This window comes from Nuphar pumila, chromosome 2 (genome assembly GCF_984573655.1).
Source record: "Nuphar pumila chromosome 2, dmNupPumi1.hap1.1, whole genome shotgun sequence".
Lineage (NCBI taxonomy): Eukaryota > Viridiplantae > Streptophyta > Magnoliopsida > Nymphaeales > Nymphaeaceae > Nuphar > Nuphar pumila.
Window position 1 is genome coordinate 71,153,441 of NC_143250.1, and position 23,524 is coordinate 71,176,964.

At 41.8% G+C, this 23,524-nt stretch overlaps 1 protein-coding gene across 1 annotated transcript in view; it reads left to right on the forward strand.

The window, feature by feature from the left end:
• The window catches only part of LOC149845734 (E3 ubiquitin-protein ligase UPL6-like), a 234,616-nt gene that overhangs the window by 49,002 nt on the left and 162,090 nt on the right, over positions 1-23,524 (forward strand). The window contains exons 9-12 of the mRNA XM_089995960.1: positions 14,454-14,575; positions 14,701-15,002; positions 15,168-15,264; positions 15,382-15,525. Coding sequence (XP_089852086.1) covers positions 14,454-14,575; positions 14,701-15,002; positions 15,168-15,264; positions 15,382-15,525 — 665 coding nt within the window. The remainder of the gene's footprint in view (positions 1-14,453; positions 14,576-14,700; positions 15,003-15,167; positions 15,265-15,381; positions 15,526-23,524) is intronic.

The window sequence follows — 23,524 nt, forward strand, 5'->3', positions numbered from 1 at the left end:
ACATGTACCAATTTTTTTTTTTGTGAGGAAAGATCGAACGAATCTCAAGTACATCCATGGAAATCAAAATCCACCGAAAGAAACATCTAAATAAGCATATCTATGTGAAAATATCTCAAAAAATGAGATAAAGAGTGCGATGAGCACAACACCACCAATGTGCACAAAAGCACAAGAACACTTAGAACAAATGTACACAAAGGTACAATAACGAAACTCAAATGCACAAAGGCATACAAAATATAAAGAATTTTATTGAGAGGCTTGGAGAACAAAAGCTCCAAGAAGTGAAGTTTACAAAGGAGGAACTCCCCTATTTATAAGAGGGAAAAGGAGCCTTGGAGGGGCTCCACTAGCTGTTGGAGCCCCTCCAACGGTTAGAATTCTAACCGTTGGAGAGGCTCAACAGCTAGTGTTGAGCCCTCCAAGGTTGACTTTGAGTCAACAAAGAAATAAAGAAGAAAAAAGACAAAAAAGGGAAAAGGAAAAAAAGAAAAGAAGAAAAGTAAAAAAAGGAAAAAAAGGAAAAAGAATTACAGCATATTCATAATTATGAATATGCGCAAAATGGAGAGAAATGACTAAAATACCCTTTCGGGTTTTACAGAAAAAAGAAAACATATATATTTACATATATATATATATATAGATAGATACATATACATATATACGTGATGTATATATGTATATTTATCTCTGTTTATATATATATGTAAATATTTACATAAAGAGAGATACATTTTAACACCCTCCCTCAAACTTAGGGCACAATGACCGAAAGTTTGCTAAGGAGAAAGTTGAATCTTGGGGAGCAAAGCGCCTTGGTGAAGAAATCTGCCAACTGATATTCTGACGTCACATAAGGAAGATCGATGACTTTTTGTAGATATGCCTCACGGACATAATGACAGTCCATCTCAATATGCTTTGTCCGCTCATGAAACGTGTGGTTCTTGACAATATAGATTGCACTCTTATTATCACAACATAACCTTGTGGGTTCTTGAATTGGAATCCCCATGTCTTGCAGCAACTGATGAATCCAGACAATCTCCATAGTTGTAGATGCCATGGCTCGATATTCTGCTTCGGTGGATGATAGAGACACCTTCTGTTGCTTCTTACATCTCCATGAGATCATGGATTCACCTAAAAAAATACAAAAGCCTGTAGTGGAGTGACGGTTATTTGGGTCACCTCCCCAATCAGAGTCAGTATATGCAATTAAATTCAACTCAGAAGAAGAGGAAAGAAAAACTCCCTTGTTTAAAGTTCCCTTTAAGTATCTGACAACTCGGAGAACGACACTCATATGAACGGATGTAGGAGCATGCTGAAATTGGCTTGCAGTATGCACGGCATGAGAGATGTCCGTCCTTGTGATGCTAAGATACATTAGAGATCCCACAAGTTGCCGATAGGGAGTAGGATCCTCCAAAGGTTTTCCATCATCGATCTTCATTTTTGATCACACAATTTCAGGGGTCTCACAGATTTTATCATCAGTAATACCTGATCTGTCAAGAATCTCACAGGCAAGTTTAGTTTGAGACAAAAAATAGCCTCTATGAGAGTAGGCTACCTCAATACCAAGAAAGTAAGTCAGATACCCCAGGTCTGACATTTCAAACCTTTCTTTTAAAGTGGTTTTAATGTTTCTGATGCCTTTTATGTCACTACCTGTTATCAACATATCATCAACATATAACAGTAAAATCACAATTCCTGCATCAGACTTTTTGACAAACAGAGCAGTGTCAGTGTAACATGAGGAAAAACCATTTTGAACCATTACATCATTAAATCGATTATACCAAGCCTTAGGGGCTTGTTTTAAACCATAAAGCGCTTTTTGCAAACGAAGGACTTTCCCCTTTGGTATGTTCATACCAGGAGGAGCATCCATGTAGACTTCTTCATTAAGGTCCCCATTTAGAAATGCATTTTTAACATCCATTTGGTAAATATTCCATTTTTTAATAGATGCAATGGTGATCAAACACCTTACAGTAACCATTCGTGCAACAGGAGCAAAGGTTTCTTCGTAATCGATGCCGTATTCTTGACTATATCCTTTTGCGACAAGACGGGCTTTATATCTTTCAAGAGTGCCATCACTCTTGGTTTTGACTTTAAAAACCCATCTACATCCTATTGTTTTCTTTCCTTCTGGAAGACATTGAAAAACCCACGTTTTGGCTTTCTTGAGGGCTCTAAGTTCGTTGTCCATGGCATCCCTCCATTCAATCATTTCCGTAGCTTCTTTAAAATTTCTAGGTTCTTGGTATGAGTGAATGGCACTAAGACATGCCCTATGTTTTGGAGAAAAAGACTCATAGGATATAAATCTAGAAGGATTTCTCCTAGATCTTTCAGTTCTTCGAGAGTTGTTGGAAGATTCACTAAGATCACTATATTTCTCTATTGCACTTCTAAAAGTGCTTTTATCTCTATGAGTATAGGTAATTGGTTCATTTATCATTTCTTCTTCATCATGAATGGTTTGAGGAATACATTCACTTATATCCTCATTCTCTTTTAATTCATCATCGCTAAAATCTTCATTTCTAGATAATAGTTCAAACAAAAAAGAATAATCGGCATTATCTTCATGAGTTTTGTGTTCTTCAAAACCACTTATGTTTTCTAAAAAGGTTACATTTCTTGAAACATATAGTTTATCATTTTTAATATCATAACACCTAAAACCTTTTTGGGTTTCCGAATATCCTAAAAAAGCACAAGGAATAGCTTTGGGAGATAATTTATCATTCTTATCGGTGAGAACAAAACATTTACAACCAAAAATTCTTAACCTATTGTAGTCGGGTTCTTTTTTATACAAGATTTCATATGGAGATATTTGGTTCAAGTTTTTGGATGGAAGTCGGTTGATGAGATAAACCGATGAAAGAGCCGCTTCAACCCAAAATCTTTTTGGAATTTTTTGAGAAATTAACAAAGTTCTTGTAGTTTCAATTATGTGTCTATGTTTTCGTTCGGCCAACCCATTTTGTTGGGGAGTTTTGGGACAAGACCTTTGATGAACAATCCCATTATTTTCAATATAACTTTTGAAATCATTTGAGAGATATTCTCCCCCGGAGTCGGTTCTAAAAATTTGTAATTTACTATTGAATTGATTTTGTATTAACATGTGAAAGATCTTGAAAGTAGAGAAAACCTCATGTTTATGTTTGAGGAAGTATATCCAACTATACCTTGAAAAATCATCCACATAAATAACATAATATGAAAAACCTCCCTTAGACACAACGGGTGCCGGTCCCCATACATCCGAATGCACAATTTCGAAAGGTTTGGTTGAAAACATAGTTCTTTGTCCAAAAGGTAAGCTTCTCATTTTACCAAGAATGCAATCATTACAATTGAAATTGTCTTTACATAAGGTTTTAGCAAAATGTAATATGAAAGCTTGACAATATTTGGATGCCCAAGGCGTTTATGCCAAACATTTATATCCTTATGTTGGGCAACATTACAAAAAGAGGTTTTTGGAATTTGAAGAAATTCCATGAGATAAAGATCTCCCTTCCTAGAGCCTTCCCCAATCAACTTCCCGGACCGGCGATCCTGTATCCAACATTTATTTGATGAGAATTTGATATCACACCCATGATCCGATAGTTGAGAGACGGAAAGCAAATTTAAATTTAGTTTTGGTATAAATCTAACTTTTGGAATAGAAAAACCTTTTCTTTCAAAATCACCAATTCCTTTTATTTCAAGAGAAGCCCCATCCGCGGTGGAGACAAAAGAGGGTGACAAATTTTTTTAGTATTTAGAAAGTGACAAAACATTTGGAGTCATATGAAAGGATGCACCCGAGTCTAAGAGCCAAAGAGTCTTACCGGGAGGAGAGAAGGTGGTCATGGCGGCTCCGGAAACGGATCCCTTGAGGAGTGGTTGAAGAGCTTCCATGATTTGATTGAGCGCCAAAGTAGCATGATTGGAAGTAGAAGGACCTTCCTCCTTGGTTGATTGGAAAGTAGTAGACATAGCCACCATCTTCTTCCATTTAGGGCATACCGGTTTAATGTGACTCGGTTCTTTGCAAAAATGACATATGATCTTACTATAATCTCTCATTCCATAATGCCCACCATTTTCTCTTCCTCCTTGATTTTTGTTAAAATGAGGGGGTTTATAGGTTTTAACATTATTCCCCGGTCTTGAGACGACATAAGCACCCTCATCCTCATCTTTAGAGGGAACGACCAACACACTTAGATTGGTTTTATTCATTCCCAATCTAGTTTCTTCTCCACTTAATTTGGTAAGCACATCTTCCAAAGGAGGGGAAGAGAAAGAAGATAAGAGAGAGGATCTAGTTTGTTCAAACTCGGGTCTAAGCCCATTTAAAAAGTTAAAGAAATGATCCTCTTCTAGTTGTTTGGCCCTCAATTCAATAGCCTCATCGCTCCATTTAGGTTCTTGGAGGGCAAGCTCATCCAAAATAGTGGATAACTCGGCGAAATACTCTCTAACGGACATTTCTCCTTGTTGAAGGGTTAAGGCCTTCTTTTGGAGATAGTACTTATGGGACAAATCTCTTGAAGTATACATTCTTTCAAGATATTCCCATACTTGATGTAACGCCCCAAAATTTCGACTTGTGATTTCGAAAACCTTATCGAAAAACCTTTCAAAGATTTAAAGTTTATTATTTAAAAAAACAACAGCGGAAGACATTTAGAAAGGGACACAAGTCAACAATCCTGGGTACGTTAGCTGAAAAACCATCATTCACATGTACAACATCTTAAAGGAATTTAAGAAATAAGGCAATCAATTAAAATCTGCAGTTTATTACAAAATGGGTCTTTTATTCCAAAGTTCAATAAATCTAAGAAAAACTCCAAAAAGTCCCAGAGCCAAGCAGCCAGCAGAAAGAAAATGAATCTTGATCCACGTTGCACCATGCCATCGGCCGCCAGTGAAGTCCTACTCCTCACCTGCCCATGAAATGGGTCAGTTTCATAACAAACTAGTAGGTGCACGAACAGATAAGTAGAATGAAAATAAAACAGGACATTCATGAGATAAGCAATTATGATATTTAAGCAATTAAAGCAGTTATAGTCTATTCTAGCAAATGTAATAAGTGCAAAGAGAAGCAGTGTAAGTCTCAGTCATCTATATCTATTCATGAATATATTATTTAAGTTCTGATATTAACTGGCCTGTGGGTACGCACAGACGCGAAACGTAGAAACAGCCGAGACCAATCCGGGGGTTTATTATGTCAGGTGTTTTCATTAACCCGGATGACTGACTGAGTCCGCTCCTAAGGGGACGGTCAGTGACCAAGAGAGTAAATCCCCAAAAGCATTCGTGGCCCATGGATGCATCCAACTTCTGCAGAAGTGCCTGGGAATTACCACCTAGGATAATTTATGGTAATCCCAATTCCCCTAACTCCGATGACTGGGGAAAACCGAGTCTTTTGCTCGTGGGGTGGTTGTTAACAACCTGTTCATCGGAGTCTTTGTACCATCCATCCTCTCCCTTGATGAACCGTGAAGATCAGATGGGTACGACGGGGGTTTCTTAACCGCCGCCCCATCCTATATGCTCTGGTCCATTAGACCCACTCGAGCATCTTGCCTGTGAAGGCGAAATAGTCACCATTTTATGTGATCTCAGCATTTTGCTAATTGCACTCATCGAGGTTGCCACAACCTCATCATCCCACCATCGTAACCCACATGGGACGTACTTGTCCAAAAGTACGATCGTACCTTCCTAGAGGTACAATTACGATGAGAGGCAACATAATGGTTTATGACTCTTTTGTTTCCTACATGACATGTTTTGCTTTTCTGAGCAATTTGGCCCGTGAAGACCGATATTATCACATCAAAACCAATAAAGTGTAAATTTCATACTTCAACACACTCCATGATCTTACATAAAATTCATATCGTACCTGCCTTAAGGTTCGATTACAATAGCAATTGCAGTGCATTCTGAGTCTATTCACAAAGTCTACCTTAAGTATGCAGTCTCAAAGGAGTAATCATGCAAAATAGACAATTATCAGTTAAGTAATCCTACACGTAAACAGGCATGCCAATTAAACTACTTGATGAGTCTACCCAAAGAATTTACATTATGCAATTTCAAAAGAATCACAAAGAGTAAACTTTGACCAGTCAATATTTCTTCAGATACACAAGTATGCAAAAAAACTATTCTATCTCAGAAGTCTTATTTTATTTTGTTCATACATACTATTCGTGCGACTTTCCCCTACCTCGGGATGTCTTGCAGCTGCGTGCGTCTACGCGTGTAGATGATACGAGGCTCGGGCCGCGGAGCCAGAGCGAGGGTCCGATGCGAGGTTTGCAACAGTGCTATGTTAATAATAATGCGGAGCAAAAGAAGGACAATCCTGTCTATAGGAAAAAGAGAGGCAGCAGAGGTGTGCCCCTGCTGGCCGAAAACAGACACGCGGTGGGGGAACAAGCCCCTGCCTAAACATAGCGCAGCGGCAGGGGGTCACCCCTGCCGACGGCCACCAAGTGGCAGGGGCTGAGCCCCTGCCAACGGCACACAGTGGCAGGGGCTGAGCCCCTGCCGACAGCAATGGATGGCAGGGGGCCAGCCCCTGACAGAAGCATAAGGATGGCAGGGGGCCAGCCCCTGCCGGGAGCAAGAAGGGGCAGGGGCTGAGCCCCTGCCGACAGCACTGGACGGCAGGGGGGGCCACCCCCTGCCGAAAACACAGGTCGGCAGGGCCAACCCCTGCCGACAGCACGAAGTGGCAGGGGCTGAGCCCCTGCCGACAGCACAGGTCGGCAAGGGGCCACCCCTGCCGACAGCACAGGATGGCAGGGGGCCAGCCCCTGCCGGAGGCACAGGTCGGCAAGGGGCCACCCCTGCCGACAGCACGAGGTGGCAGGGGCTGAGCCCCTGCCGACAACCCAGGTCGGCAAGGGGCCAACCCCTGCCGACAACACAGGACGGCAAGGGGGGCCAGCCCCTATCGAAAGCCACAAAGTGGCAGCAAAAAACAAAAAAAGGGGGGGGGGGTTGCCGCAGGGGCCACTGGACCCCTGCCGGCACTCCGGCGATCCCCAGCGAGAGGCGGGGATGACAGGGGCTGCGTAAGCCACCTATCGGCCCCGATGGCACAGGGAGGCGGTGGGAGGCCGCGGCAGCGGCTGTGAGCCGTCGGCCGGCCTCCCGGCGAGGTGACAGGAAGGGCGGTGAGGAAGAGAAGAGGGAGGAGCATACCTGGGAGTGGGGGCCGGCGTCGGCGGCGGGCGCAGCAGTTAAGGAGACCGGCGCGGGGGAGGAAGCTCGAGAGGGCTGCGAGAGGGAGGCGAGACTCCCCTCGCCCTCCGACCTCTCTCTTAAAGGCGAAGGGGGGCACCGGAAGGGGAAACCCATGGTGGGTTTCCCAAATCCTCCCGCAAGAGAAGGGGGAGAAGGGGGGGGGGGGAGTGCGGCGCTCGGGACCCTGCGTCGGGTTACGCAAAACCCTAAAATAAAAAAGGGGCCCGGGTCGGGTCCGGACCCGACCCGGCCCGGGTCCAAACATTTTTTTTTAAATGGGATTTTACACTTGACATGCCTTTTTGAACTTTAGAATATTGGCATTAATTTTGGTCTCAACCGAAGAGAAGAACCATGAGAGAATTTTGTAGTTTTTCATTTCCCATTCTTCATGCTTCTTATTGTAATCTTCAAAAGCCTTTTCTCTTTCTTCTCCCTCAAGAACCTTGATCTCCCCCTTGTCAAGAGTAGTAATTTTTGGTACGGGTTCGGGAATAGTTCCTTGAACATATCTCCAAAGTCCCTTTCCTTTTATATGGGCCTCCATATTCCCGGCCCATACATGATAATTCGTTCCATTCAATTTGAAGCCAAGAGAGAAGTGCGAATCCTTTTCGCCCATTAGAGAGGATACAAAGAGGAATAAATGCGTACCACAAAGCGAAATGAGTCCCGTCTTGATGTAGGAGGCTTGCAAAATATAGAATGAAGAGCCGAGTCTTCACTTCCACCACCACAACTCAATGGCACGCTTTACGAGGTATTCCAACGAAGAGAAATAAGAGCACGATCTTCTTTTCCTTTAAGCCTAGCTTTGATACCATGTGAAAATATCTCAAAAAATGAGATAAAGAGTGCGATGAGCACAACACCACCAATGTGCACAAAAGCACAAGAACACTTAGAACAAATGTACACAAAGGTACAATAAAGAAACTCAAATGCACAAAGGCATACAAAATATAAAGAATTTTATTGAGAGGCTTGGAGAACAAAAGCTCCAAGAAATTAAGTTTACAAAGGGGGAACTCCCCTATTTATAAGAGGGAAAAGGAGCCTTGGAGGGGCTCCACTAGCTGTTGGAGCCCCTCCAACGGTTAGAATTCTAACCGTTGGAGAGGCTCAACAGCTAGTGTTGAGCCCTCCAAGGTTGACTTTGAGTCAACAAAGAAATAAAGAAGAAAAAAGACAAAAAAGGGAAAAGGAAAAAAAGAAAAGAAGAAAAGTAAAAAAAGGAAAAAAAGGAAAAAGAATTACAGCATATTCATAATTATGAATATGCGCAAAATGGAGAGAAATGACTAAAATACCCTTTCGGGTTTTACAGAAAAAAGAAAACATATATATTTACATATATATATATATAGATACATATACATATATACGTGATGTATATATGTATATGTATCTCTCTTTATATATATATGTAAATATTTACATAAAGAGATACATTTTAACAATCTACTACCGATAAAAATTCTGTTTTGGCATATACAAAATTTTTATTGCATAAAAACATGAAAATAAACAAGGGTACAACCATGGAGGAAGATCCATGCATCCTTTTTCATATATTTTTAAGAAAACATAGATTTAAACCCTTTTCCATAGATTTTTATCAAATTATTGCATTGGAATCCAATCTATATCAATTTCCTACTTGATTCAAGAGAGAAAACCCATACCTTGAATAAAAAAGGTGAAGAAAAATAGGGGTGAAGGTTGAAACACGTCGGTGGAGGGCTAGAGCAGCTCTCCTTCTCTTCTTCCTCTCTTTTTCTTTCCTTCTCTCTTTCTTCCTTTCTCTTTCTCTTTCCTTTTTTTTTTGACTTTATATGGACAAGAGGAGGGTAATACCCTCCCCCTTCTCTGGCCCTCTTTAAATGGGCTGGAGAAGGAGAGTTTCCTCCACGGAGGATTCTCTCTTACTCTCTTTTTAAAATTTCCAAAACTCTATAATTTGACTTTTTCAAAGTTTCCAATTTTTTGAAGTCCTTTCTTAAACTGACTTAAGTCTCTTTAGGAATGTGCAAGCACCCCTTTTAAGAAGTCCTAAATAACCCTAAAATAATTTTCAGAATTAAATAGAATTAATAATTATTTAATATTAATTCATTAATAATTATCTAGAAGTTTCCAAAACAAGCTAAATTAATTTGGGAGACTTTCTAACCTAAATTAACTCTAATTTAAAGCTTTTAAATCAATTTAAAGTTTGAAAAATCGTTGGGCATGAATTTGGATCTGGATCCAAATCCACCTCAAAAAATCCAAATACATTTTGGACTTAACCAAATCCAGATTAATATGGGTCTTGGATAGAGTCCAGACCCATATTAATTCGGACCAAAACCATTGGATCCAGTTCGATCCAAATCCAGATCCAAACTGATAAACTGCTCCTTTTTTAAAAAATACAATTTTCGGGCCAACCGAAACTCAAATTCTGAAAAGTGATATATCGTTGCGCTCGGCATTCCGAGACACATCCAACGACATATTACACTAATATCAAATTTCATCCGAAAATAACCCGAATTTCGCTCAAATTTTAAAGTTAAAAATTAAACTTTTTCCCATGTTTTGATTGGCTCGTCTCGACCTAGCTGATGAGACTTGGGCCAAGCCCAGACTCAAAAGCATCAGTTAAAAATCGAGGTTCAAACGATTTTTCTCTCAAACTTAGCCAATTTTTCGAAAAACCAGAAAATCACTAAGAAAATACGTGGTATTACACTTAATACCAATGTTTCTTCACACATGCACAAAACCCTAAAAATCCCCTTACTCTATTTTTGCATGTGGATTGCTTGTAATAGCACCTAGATTTCCCTAGTTGTCTGCCCTTTGTCGGGATGGGCACTGAGCCAGGTAGTCCACAGGCTGTTGGGTACCTGGCCCAGTTCGGGTCGGGCTTAGGCCTCACTTTGAGGACCCTGCCTGATAAAAGTCGAGTTGGGCTCGGGTATAGGTCCCAACCTTGTATCAAACTTTTTGAGAAAACAAATAAAATTATATTGTTCATTCATAATACATATATTAGTTTTGTGTCTTGGGTTGGGCATAAACATGCCAAACCCAACCATGGTTACCGGAAGCGCCATAGGGCATGGGGAAGCGTGTTTCAGAAGCGAAGCATGGCACTTCCAAAACATGTTGGGAAGCGCCAAAAAGATTGGGAAGCACTTCCAATTTTGAGGAAGTGCGCTTTCCATTTAGGGGAAGCTCACTTCCCTTTCTTTTTTCATTTTTTTTGTGTTTTCATTTTTACTTTTCTTTCTTTTTTCTCTTTTTTCGCTTCCTCGCTTCCCACTTGCTTCCTAGGTTGCTTCGCAGGTTGCTTCCGAGACGATTCCTGGTTCGCTTCTAAGTCATCCTGCGCTTCCCGCTTCCTAAAATTCTGGTAGTGCCTCGTTTCTCGCTTCCACTTCCCAAATCGCCTCCCGCTTCCCCGATTGTTAACTCTGAACCCAACCCATTGGATTAAGAAAGTGAAGGGCTCTTCCTTTTATAACCCATGGAGGGATCTTCGATTTTTGTAACGGGGCGATTGTTTTCGATATGGGATTATTCATCCCACAAAGTAGTTATTACATGGTATATGTATGATATATGAACAAGTTTCTTTTTATGTATATATGCTCTCCCTCTCTTTCCAAGAATGGCAGCACACATTTAATGCCCTCTCTTTCTCTCTCTAATAAAATGCCTTACTATCAGTGTTGTGAAAAGCGTTGAGGCGTAGCGCGACGCTCCACCAAAATCTGAGGCAAGGCGTTAGCCTCGAGGCGCAAAGCGTATGCCTCAAAAAATTTTTTTTTTAAACTTAAAAAAACTATAAAAATTATCTAAAATTATAAATAAATAAGAAATGCTTTATTGATGAAGCACCAACCAACACGAAATAAAAAATCTCAAATAAATACGGAAAAAATATGAGATAATTAGTATAAAGAAAAATAATGTCTATATTTTTTTTATAGAAAGAAAAATTTAGACAAAACCTTAGTGTATATTAGTATCTTTTCTGGGGTACATTAATTCACGGGAAACAGAACCCTTATGGTAGCCTTTTCATGATGCACGTCAACAAGAATGCTAATTTTTTCATGATCTTGTAAACTAGGAATGAAGTTTTTTTTCAAGAAGAAAAGAAAAAGAAAAAACGAATACAGAGATCAGGATCACAAACTGACCTGAAGGTAGACTTGGTATATGAGATCATCGTAGCTCTCAGCCATCCTTACTTCAACATTCTCAAAGGGGAAGAAGTCGTTGGGAAGTGAGTAATCCAGGAACTTTCCCTTATCACTCCCACAAACTGTCTGTAACCATCTTTGACTGAAACTCCAATTCTCAACCTCTTCCCCTTTGTTGGAATCATCCAACCTCTTGGACATCAGTGGTGCTGCCGGGCCAGACGACGGATTTAAGAACACTGGCTGGACATGAATAGTTTGTGGTCGTATTCATGTTCTGCCCGTTCAAACTTTGCGAGAGTCCGAGATCCAGACTCCAAAATCTAATCTCTCTTGCTCCCTTCTCCATGACATTGATAATTTGGAAAATTCTAGTCTGTAGCAGACCATCTACAAGCCGGAATTCACCACCCAATCCTTTGAATCTAGTCCCCAGCACTGCTTCCAGCAGTTTCGGACCCGAAGGGGAGATCCCCAACATCGAAAGGTCGGTCGAATCCCCAGTCATGTTTGGATTGATGAACTTGGAATTGCCAGCACCATTGGCTTTCTCTACTACAAGAGCCAGTTCCTATGCTGTATCATAGGCCCATACCCCGAACACGTTGAGTTCTGGTGGAGCTTCTATTGCAGGATTGTTCGGTCGGAATCTACGCCTCCATCTCTCTGTGAAATCTCTCAAGGCTTTCGATGGGGGCACATATGTTTTCACTCCAATGACACCTCTCATGGATGCTATCACCGAAGCATTCATGGAGCCCAACAAATTCCCTAGTGAGTTTGTGATGATCCAGACATAGTCTTCACTCATCATGCCATTGTTATTAACTAAAGTGAAGAACTTGGCACCAAGAGACGAAGGCAAGTGCACAACAAAGACCCGGGTCTGCATTGAAGCAAGCTGGTTGAGTTCCTCCTTGATGAAGTCATTGGTGGCTGAAGGTGGAAGAAGAGACCTGTAAGGAACTGCAACACCAATCAGCTCAAGCGCATCAGTTAAGAACGGGATCATCCCCATCCCGAAATTCGAGTCTTCGTAGACGGGTACCACTTGTCACCATCCATACACTTTAATCGTTGCGACGATTGCATCTACTTGAGACAAATCGATCTCCACAGTCCCTACGAAGTAAGGAGTCTTAGTTGCTGACAACGAAGGGCTTGTAGCAGAGAAGGAAATGATGGGAACTTGAGTGCTATCTCCCAATCGAGCGACGAACTCTGCATCTCCCGATCTCTGTGGTCCTATGATGGCTTCCACCTCCACATTCTTCAATAGATCGATAGCTAACATAGAGTAAAAAAAGAGGATTAAAGAGGAAGAGAGGCTGCGAGAGAGAGGGAGAGAGAGAGACTGTGATAAATGGGAAATGGGCTGCGAGAGAGGGAGAGAGGCTGCGAGAGAGGGAGAGATTGTGAGAGACGAGAGAGAGAGGGGCTGCGAGAGACTATTTAGGGCCCCCGACCCTCGTTAGGGTCGGGGGCAAGATTTTAATTATGGTCAAATGAGGGCTTTGACCCTCATTTGAGCATAATCATAAGGCGTGCACGCCTCACCCTGAGGCGCGCCTCGCCTCGAGGTGTACGCCTCAAGGCCTCTGAGGCGTACGCCTCTGTGCATTTGCGCCTCAAGCCTGCACCTCAAGGCACAAAGGCCCTCGCCTTGAGGCGAGGCGCGCTTTTTGCGCCTTGAGGCGCGTTTTTAATAACACTGCTTACTATTAATATTCCTTCCCTCTTATCCCAAGCAAAAAGCAAACCTTTAGTCCTATATCAATCAGTGGAGAGAGGTGTGCCCCCATCTAGTGCATATAAAAAGTGCATACCCATCTTCCTTTATAGACTATAACTCACGGGTCCTTTTTCAGACCTATGAGTCAGTTTTCCCGACCCAACCCGATTAAATATTGTCGGTGGGTTGCGGGCAAGCTTTTCATGCCCGAGCCTGAAAAAAGTCTGGCCTAGCCTGACCCGATAACTACCGGGTCGGGCTTTCGGTGGCCCATGATTCTTATCGGGCCCTAACGGGTAGCTAATCAGGTCGGCCCGACCTTACCCAATATCCACCCCTAGCCCTCTGTAAATTGAAAACGTATTTCTGGATAGCTATTCAAGTACAAGTTACATGATTTTACTATGAGGCTTTACCTTTTTCATATTTGTTTCAACTATGGAAGCTGGATCCAGTTTAAGAAATGCATGCGAGCTTGTCATTGCAGGATCATTGTTCATTATTACTATCTATAAGAGGGCATTTAGCTGCTCAAGCCATGTTATTACCTTTGACATTCATAGGAGGTTAATGATTTTGTCCTGACTTTCACCAATAACTCCTTAACCTGAGCAACTCTAGATGATAATTGCAGTCTCCACAGTGGCTATGATCACCTTTACTGAGTTAGACATTTCTTCCCTTGTATTGCAACTTTACGCCAGCTTCATATGTGGATGTAGCATCACACCTTTCAAAATTCTTTTTCTATTATCTGATCTCATTGCTCATATGTATTTGTGGGGTTTGGCAGGTGGATAGATTATCATTTGTACATTCAGAAAGTTGGAGTGATTTTGGAATAGGTGGTATTAAGTGCAGAATGAATATTGGCTGATCATTAAATCTGTCGTAACATAATTGAAACTGTTATTTTGTATTTAGCTGGAGGCACTATCAGATGATGCTTGTGCTTTTGTAATATGTGCTCATATTGCTTAAGTCTCTGCTCCAATGCTACCATTTGCGTTGCAAATGTATTTAATGTTGTGTTGCTTGGTGCCTGTCTTTGTCTTGATTGTTCTTTTCCCATACCTTTTAATGAGAACTTTATGTATCAGCGTTTGAAAAAAGATAATTTCCATAGCAACCTCCTGCCAAATGTCAGATATATATTAATAGTGCTTTTGATTTGATAGTGTTTTGTAGCTTCACTTGCTTTCAACTGTTTCAATTGGCAGATTCCAAGGTTGATGATGATGGTGATATTGACATGGATGAGGAACCAAAGGGGATCTTTCTGGGAAAGGATTTGGAACAACAAATTTTCAATGCCATAGATTCCTTCTTCCTAAAGCAGTTGGTGTGCAGTATTTCCATCTATTGCCTCTTATATGCTGGCAGACATATCAGGGGGCCTTCCACCATTGGATTTTTTTTTCAAACCAACTGCTTTTTACTGAAATTGATACTGTTTGTAAATTGTAGGTAAATGTTGTATTGAAGGGAATGAAACATGATTATTCACATGGAAGTGCACTGAGTAACTCTGAGATAGCAGCTGTTGGTGCAGTCTGTGCATTACTGCATGTTACTTTTACAATATTACCATTAGAACGCATTATGACTGGACTTGCATACAATACTGAGCTTGTTCCTACCCTCTGGAACTTTATGAAAGGGTGCCATGAGAGTCAGAGGTGGCCACCCTTGTCAGAGTTAACAGCATGCTCGTCTGTGGATGCTCCTGGATGGTTGTTACCTTTGTCTGTTTTCAGTCCAGTATATAGGTGAGGTTTCTTATTTTTTAAGGTTCTGAATGGAATAATATATTGAGTGAAGTTTGCAGTTTCATCATTGGTAAATGGCAGTCATTTTTAAACATCCTGTTGGATTGAATACTTTTGACTTGTGTATCATGCATGACTAACATATTATTTTCTATGTTGAATCAGGCACATGCTGATGATAATAGACAATGAAGAGTTTTATGAACATCAGAAACCACTGACTCTGCAGGATGTCAAGACCTTAATAATCATTTTGAAGGAGGTATGACTAGTGGTTCTGCCACTACTTATGCATCATAAAACAGCTTGAGTTGGTGCATTAATTGTACACAGGGGAGATGGCTTTGTGAATATTCTGAGAAGCACTGTATTTATGTAGGCTTTGTGGTATCTCCTATGGGTGGTTCCTATAAAGAACTCTACTGGACAGAAATCTACTGCGTGTCTTTCCAGTCACAAGCGGCTTTCGATTGAATTTATTCACCAAAGAGTTAGTATTGTGACATCTGAGCTTTTGGCACAGGTATAATAATGTGGTTCCTTTGAACTGAATAGAAACATCCTGTTCTAAAGGTTTTTCTTCTATTTAGTATATTACCCCTAGTTTTATTTTCCACTCCATGCTGGCATGAGTGTGATTTTCTAGTTTAAATTTCAATCCATCATCCTGCATTGGCTTGTGAACCACAACCATAGGAAGTATTCTGTTCGTCTTTAACATTTTGGACTCGTATTATTTTCTTGGTATGGTTGGCTCGGATGAAATGCAAAGTTAAAGGGCAGGTTCACCCAAAATACCTTAGGATGAGAAAATTGGAGCTTCTGCTGCCTTCATAATCTGTTGGTATAAAAGTCTTGGATACTCATTTCCCCTTCGCGGTTCTAACTTTTTTTAGCAAAAAATATGCTCTTGCAAGATACTTTTGGGTATATGCACCCTTTATGAAAAATCAAGTTTTATTGGCTTTTCGAAATTTTGCAATGTTTGCACATACCTTAAGCTCGACATTGTTCATGCAACGACCCCAACTCATACCCCTTGATAATGCCGATTTTTTTTTAAACCATTGCGGAAGTCTTCCCAGAAACACGGGGCCTTTACAGTTCCACTCCCAATTGGATAAAACACGCTTACACTTATTATCTCAACCCATAGCAACTTATTATTTATTAATCATGAAATAAAGAGTATCTAACAATAATTGCAAAAGACATATCAAAGTTATTTTAATGACATAAAAGTAAATACAAAAAAAGACTTAGCCACGCTGTCCCTCTGTGATCTGTCTAGCAAGTGCGTGACACACATGACTTCTCCATAAGCCAGTCACTTCACTAATCACTTGCGACTGCGAAAAACCATAAATAGAGGGTGCGTACAAATCCCTCTAATGAAAACAAATGAACATAAAAAATACAAATACGATTTCATACAATAATTCAGAGGAATGCAATTATGACATAATTCAAGTAAGCATTCATGCAACAAGGAACATTTATTAAACATGAAGGAGCATGAATCAATAACGGGAATCACTAATTAAGTAAGAAAAACATTTAGCATGCATTAGAATTTAAACATCATGTATTTATCAACATGTAACAATTAAGGAAACATGTAAAATATGCATGCCCTAATGCATAACATGAATATGCATGAATTATGTGCAATGCATGAACACTTTATTTTCTTCATTAAAATTTTCCTTTCCATATGGATGTCCCTATTAAATGCATGCAATTTAAGTTCATCTTTTTAATTACCGTCGCCCGCGGATACACCAAACGGGTAAAATCTCTGAGGTCAAGTTAGGTTTTTAGGATAGCTTAACACACAAGTTGTATTTTATTCTTGGGTTCCAAATTTAGCCATCGACCGAATAACCTTCGGAACATTAGACCTTCATATTTAATGTCGGGGACACTAGGGACACTCCACGCCCACAAGTGCCACTTTCCTGGTATATCAAAACAACAGTTGTGTCGAACACATCACCTCAAGGTAAAGTGATGAACTCTTTGTAGAACCGTGGCCAGGATATCGGGTTCAGGTGTCAAAGTAAAACACACAGAGTTTTTGTATCTTCGTGGTCCGCCAAAACCGAACCTCTAAGGTGCCCATTCTTCATATGGGAGACCTCAGTTTACATTTTACACTGTTCTTATTTATTATATTTTTATTAAATACCAATTATTAAGTTTTGCAATTCAGCATGCAAAAGCAAACACTCACATCTACCCTTGCGAGAGTCATCACAGGACCATCGTCCACGGAAAAACATAGAACAGTGCAATAAAAAGAAACATGATCTTTACGATGCATTTAAAAGTAAGTAAAGAAGAGCACCCAACGCTCGAGGCTCTCCAGGCCTGCGATGATTCACTTGGATCATCGATGCACCACATGCAAGAATTATACCATAATGCATTATTTCCAAATGCTTCTCAAGGCACACTCATTAATGCCATTTAAAGATGTGCTTAAACGAAAATATGCGTGAGCATGAATTTACAACTTTATACTCACCGCATGCTTTCCTTCGGTGCATACATTCAAAACAATTTCAATACTTCTAATCATCACCCGTAATTATATCCAACTGCATATCTTCCTTAAGTACATGTTAATGTCAATGCACGTTTTTCATTTAAATAAACATCACGTGCACCTTTTTACCAAGTGCATACACAACTCTCCATGTGCTGTTTTACTCTAGAACAAACATATGCACATAAACATATTGCTATTCATGCAACTACGCGAATGCAACATAATCTAATATTTCAGGTTTACACATACTCATAATTTACACATGTAACTAATATTGCATTTGAATATTGAGCACGCAAAATCAGTCAATCATAAGCATGCGAAATTCACTTTCTAGCCTGCACATAGTTGAGGCTTTCACAAGGGCAGAAAAAAGATGGAAATTTACTAAGACAGCATATAATAACTAAATGTGTAAATTTTTTTTTGTTACATGACCCAGCCGACCGAGTCGGCTGGGTCTGGCACACAGCCCAACCCTCCCAGCCGACCCAGTCGGTTGGGCTAGGCACTCAGCCGACTGCGGTTTGGCTGGAGCCCCAAACAGTTTTAAACTGTTGGTTCCCCTTTTTTTTTTGAAAGGTTCACACCCAACTGATGCAGTCGGCTGGGGTTCCCAGCAAGCCCAGATGACTTGAGTCAGATGGGTTGGGTCGATCCAGCTCTGTTAGGCCTGTTCCAGCCCTGCCCAAGGGCTGGACTGGCCCAGACAGGTAGTTAACTAGCAGGGCTGGCCGTGACAACCCAGCCGACCCTGTCGGCTGGGCCTGACAGCGCATGCACAGGCCCTAGTCTGGGCCTTTGTGCTGTCAGGCTGAACAGCCACCAAGGTGAACGATATTTATTTATATATATTCTATTATTATTTTTTTATAGGACATGACCCAGCCGACCCAGTCGGCTGGGTCAAACACACACAGCCCAGCCGACACATTCGACTGGGGCTGACTGTCTAACAGGCTCGGCGGCGCGTGGATCGGTTGGAGCCCAACAACATCAGAACCAAAGTTTTTTTTTAAAGGGATGATAAAACGCAGGAAACCATCCATGGGGACGATCCATCCCCCATGCTTCGTGGAGGAATCCACCATGAAAACGCTTTTCCCTTGGATTCCATCCGAAAAAAAATATGAAATTGAACCGTATTTCGATTTCTCATCTATTTTCAAAAGAGGAGACCCATACCTCAGACCAACGCTTGTGGGCTGCAGCTATTGCGAGAAGGGGATGTGGCCGGCCACCGAACCTCTGCCGTGAACGGGCGATCAGGAGTGTACAAAAATCGCTGGCTGCTAACAGGAGGGTTTGAGGGAGGTGTCGTCGGTGCTCCGGGGTCGCCGACGATCGGTGGTCATCGGGAAGCGAAGCCGTGGGAAGGGAGCCGCATGAGGAGGCAGGGCGTCAGGTGAGGTCGCCGATGGCTGGAAGGTCTTCGGCAGCCAGCCGAGAAAAATACGGGGGAGAGGGAGAAAGGCAGGGAGACAGAGAGAGTGGAGGAAGAGCGCACGGGTGAGGGATCCTCCCTCACCCTTGCGTGCTTTTAAAGGCGCGATTCGGGAAACCCCAAAGGGGTTTCCTTCTTCAGTCGAGCGGGGAGCGGGAGAGCGGTGCGAGGGAGGAAGAGGGTTTTAAAAACCCTCGCCCCCCTATGTCGGGTGTTATAACCCTAAAGGGTTATTGGGTCTGGGTCGGGTCCGAGTCCGGCCCGGGTCCGAAAAAGTTGTTTTTTACTGTTCGTTACATGGGGCGCGACCCGTGTTTGAGACCCGAGATCCAACTGAGTGTTGGATCTGCGCCTCACTGGCAATGTGGATCCACAGATTGGATCCAACTGTGGATTCCTGTACTAAACTCTTTTACATTTTTTTTAGATAAGATATTAATTTCCTATATCGACCCCCTTTATGGGTCCTGTATCCGAACTTGGATCCCAGGCTCCAATCAAACAATTTTCGCGTTAAAAATTAACGGAAAAATTTAAGTTATTATATCCTTACCCCCTAAAAAGAATTTCATCCTTGAAATTAGAATGTAATGAATAAGTGTGGGTAGTGTTGACGGATATCCGCCTCAGGTTCCCAAGTGCATTCATCAATCTCGTGATGTTGCCAATGCACTTTCACCAACGATATCGTCCTATTACGCAGTCTCTTTTATTGACGATCTACAATCTCTACTGGCTTTTCCTCCGTAGTCAACTCAGGTTGTACCTCGATCACCTCGTAATGAATCACATGTGAGGGGTCAGGTACATATTTTCTCAACATTGAGACATGAAATACATCGTAGATCTGCGAAAACTGAGGGAGTACTCGATATGCAGTCTCCCTAATGCGTTCAAGAACCTCGAAGGGTCCAACATACTGAGGACTCAACTTCCTCTTCTTTCCAAACCTGAAGACACTCTTCGTAGGCGAGATCCGAACAAACACGTGGTCGCCTACCTCAAAACTGAGCTCCCTGCGCCGTTGATCGGCATAACTCTTCTGCTTGCTCTGCAATCAATTGTTGTTGGATTAAACACACCTGGTCCGCATAATGCTGGATGATTTTTGGAGACTCCATTGCTCTCACTCCAACCTCATCCCAACACACAGGGGATTTATATGGTCGGCCGTACAAAGCTTCAAACGGGGCCATGCCAATACTGGTATGAAAGCTGTTATTGTACGAAAACTTTGCAAGCTTCACATGTTTGTCCCAATCGCCTGTCCAATCTAAAGCACATGCTCTCAGCATATCCTCGAGCGTCTGGATCGTACGCTCCGACTGTCCATTCGTCTGCGGGTTGAACGCAGTATTAAACTTCAACGTAGTGCCTAAAGCCTTCTGAAGCTGGTGCTAGAATCGAGACGTAAAACACGGATCTCGATCTGACACTATCGAACGCGGTACCCTATGAAGTCTAAAAATCTCATCCACATAGAGATCGACCAAACTCTCCAAACTCTGACTGATTCTAATCGGGAGAAAATGGGCACTCTTCGTCAAACGATCCACTATTACCCAAATGACATCTCGTTGTCGTCAGGTCTTAGCCAACCCTACTATGAAGTCCATCGAGATGTCATCCCACTTCCACTCTGGGATCTCAAGTGGCTGTAGAAGTCCACCAGGTCTTTGGTGTTCGATCTTCACCTGCTGACAGGTGAGACACCGGGACACGAATTCCGCGATGTCCCTCTTCATCCCATTCCACCATTAAGTCCTCTGAAGATCTTTAAACATCTTGGTGGAACCAGGGTAAACAAAATACCTAGACCTGTGAGCTTCACTCATCAGCTCCTCCTGCAATTGCCTTCGGAACCCGCCTTCTGTCTCCGAACATGATGGTTCCGTCCTCCTCTCGGCGAAACTGCCTCTGGCTTTTGGGCACTCTCACATAACTTTCCAAAATCTAGATCGGCTGACTGAAGCTCCTCGATCCGATCTATGATCTCTGGTCTTGCCTGTATCCCCGTACAAAGGATGCGTTCGGAGTCATCCACAAACGACTGTCATTTGACAAACTCCTCGACCAGATCCCAACTGCGTCCAATCATGCTAGCTGCTGTGATCGACGCTTTTCTGCTAAGCGCATCTGTCACTACATTCGCCTTACCAGGATGGTAAGCGATGGAGAAATCGTAGTCCTTCAGAAACTCTAACCACCTACCCTGCCTCAAATTTAAATCACGCTACGTGAATACATACTTGAGGCTCTTGTGATCGGACATAACCTTAAACTGTTTCCCATAAAGGTAGTGGTCCATATTTTCAATGCGAAAACCACTGCCGCCAACTCTAAGTCATGCGTGAGTAATTCTTCTCATGCACTTTTAGCTGCCTAGAAGAATACGCTATGACCTTTCTGTGCTGCATGAGGACACAACCCAGTCCGGTCCTCGAAGCATCTTTGTACACAACGAAACCACCCGTCCCAGAAGGCAAAGTCAAAACAGGTGCCATGGTCAACCTCTTCAGCTCTTGGAAACTGTCCTCACATCGGGGTGACCACTCGAACTTTACTCCTTTCTGCAACAATCGAGTCATAGGGGCCGCTATACGAGAGAAGTCTTGAATGAATCGACGGTAGTAGCCCGCCAATCCCAAGAAACTCCTGATGTCAGTCACCATCTTCGGCTGCTCCTATGACAAAACAACCTCTACCTGTTAAAATATATTATGCATATGGATCTGGATCCAGATCCATACGCACGTTAAATAAAACACATGCACACTACTGTTTCATTAATGACATTCTTGTAATACTTTTGTAACATTGTCTTATTGTATATCTGCTCTTTTTATAAGGCTTAGGGTTTGGAGGTCGAGCTATTGTGCGCCGCCCCGGCCATTGTGCATCTCCCTCTCTCTCTTTTCTTGTTTCCTGTGAAAGTTGAACCACACACACGAAATCTCATATGGTATCAAAGTTGTGGTTGCGGAATCCTATCAGAGGCGTGTTCAGCGAGATCTGAAGAAACATGTTTTGATACATCTCTTCTTTTATTCTTCATCTTTCCCCTCTTTTTAACTTCTGCTACTTGTTCTTTTTTTGATTCTCGTTCATCCTTCTCCTTCATAGTACTTATTATCATCATCATCTGTCTATCTTCTTCTTCATTAACGACTGCTGCAACTATTTCACCATTAACGTCTGTCTTTCTTTCCTCGACATCAACGACTGCAGCCATCACTTCTAATAAAACACCTCTCTGATTGCAACCGTCACTTCTAAGTGTTCTCCTCTCTGATTGCCGTCAGTTTGATTCATCTTTGATTGCAGTCTCCTCTTTGATTGCAAACAAACCGACTGCAGTCTCCTCTTTGATTGCAAACAATCTCTTTGATTCCAGAAGTTTTCCTTTTTTTTTATTGCTGTTTTAGTATTCTCTGTGCAACGCCTATAGGAAAATTATAACAGTTTACAATCTCGATTCTGAATCTGCAAAAAAAAAGGAATTTCCTTTCACGGTATTGGTAGCACAGGTACATGCCTTATTGAAGTTCTACTGATTGATTAAGTGATCTCAAATCTGTTTGTTTCTTTTCATTCGTCTTGTTTGCTTATTCGTTGTCCCATTGATATGGATTACTTCTCGTCATCCGGTCCCTCTGCAAATTTCTTGAGTCAGCTCGTTACAGAAAAACTTACTCATTCTAATTTTCTGACCTGGAAGAGGCAAATACTTTCTTTTATACGGAGTTAGGATCTCGATGAACATCTGGATGATTTAGTTCCTATACCACCACGACTTATTTTGCAGGAAACCAAGGATGAGAAGGGTGACACAATTACCATTTATATTAAGAATCCAGAGTATACAACTTGGAGGAAGCAGGATCAGTCTTTGGTTACTTATATTACGTCAACACTCTCTCAAGAAGTGATGGTTACTCTTCCAGATGATTTCACTGCGGTGAATCTGTGGAGTAAGCTATCTTAGACATACTCTCATATATCAGAAACCCAAGTTATGTACTTAAAAAATGAGTTTCAAAGTTTGAAGAAAGGCTCCATGGCAGTTATGGATTACATAGGCCGCTTGAAGAGTATTACTGACCAATTGACGGTTATTGGAAGTGCTATTGCAGATAAAGATAAAGTTCAGTAACTCCTCAATGGATTCGGCCCTGATTTTGACATGTTTACCACAGCTTTGTCATGCCTTCCTCACTTGCCCGCCTTTGACGATCTTTAAGCGAAACTTCTCTAGCATGAGATGATTATGAAACAAAGGGCAGAAGGAAATGAATCAGCTCGTTCTCATTCAGTGTTGGCCATGGACACTTCTGTAGGTTTTGGACGAGGGAATGGAGGGCATCAAGGAGGCAGAGGCCGCAAACGTTTTGGGCAGGGAAGACGTGGTATCTTGCCTACACCTAATATTTCAGGTGCTTTTAATACAGGGAATCAGAGGAGAGTGCCCACTTGTTTCTTATGTAACAAAAGAGGACATGTGAAAGTTGATTGTTGGTTTAATCTACA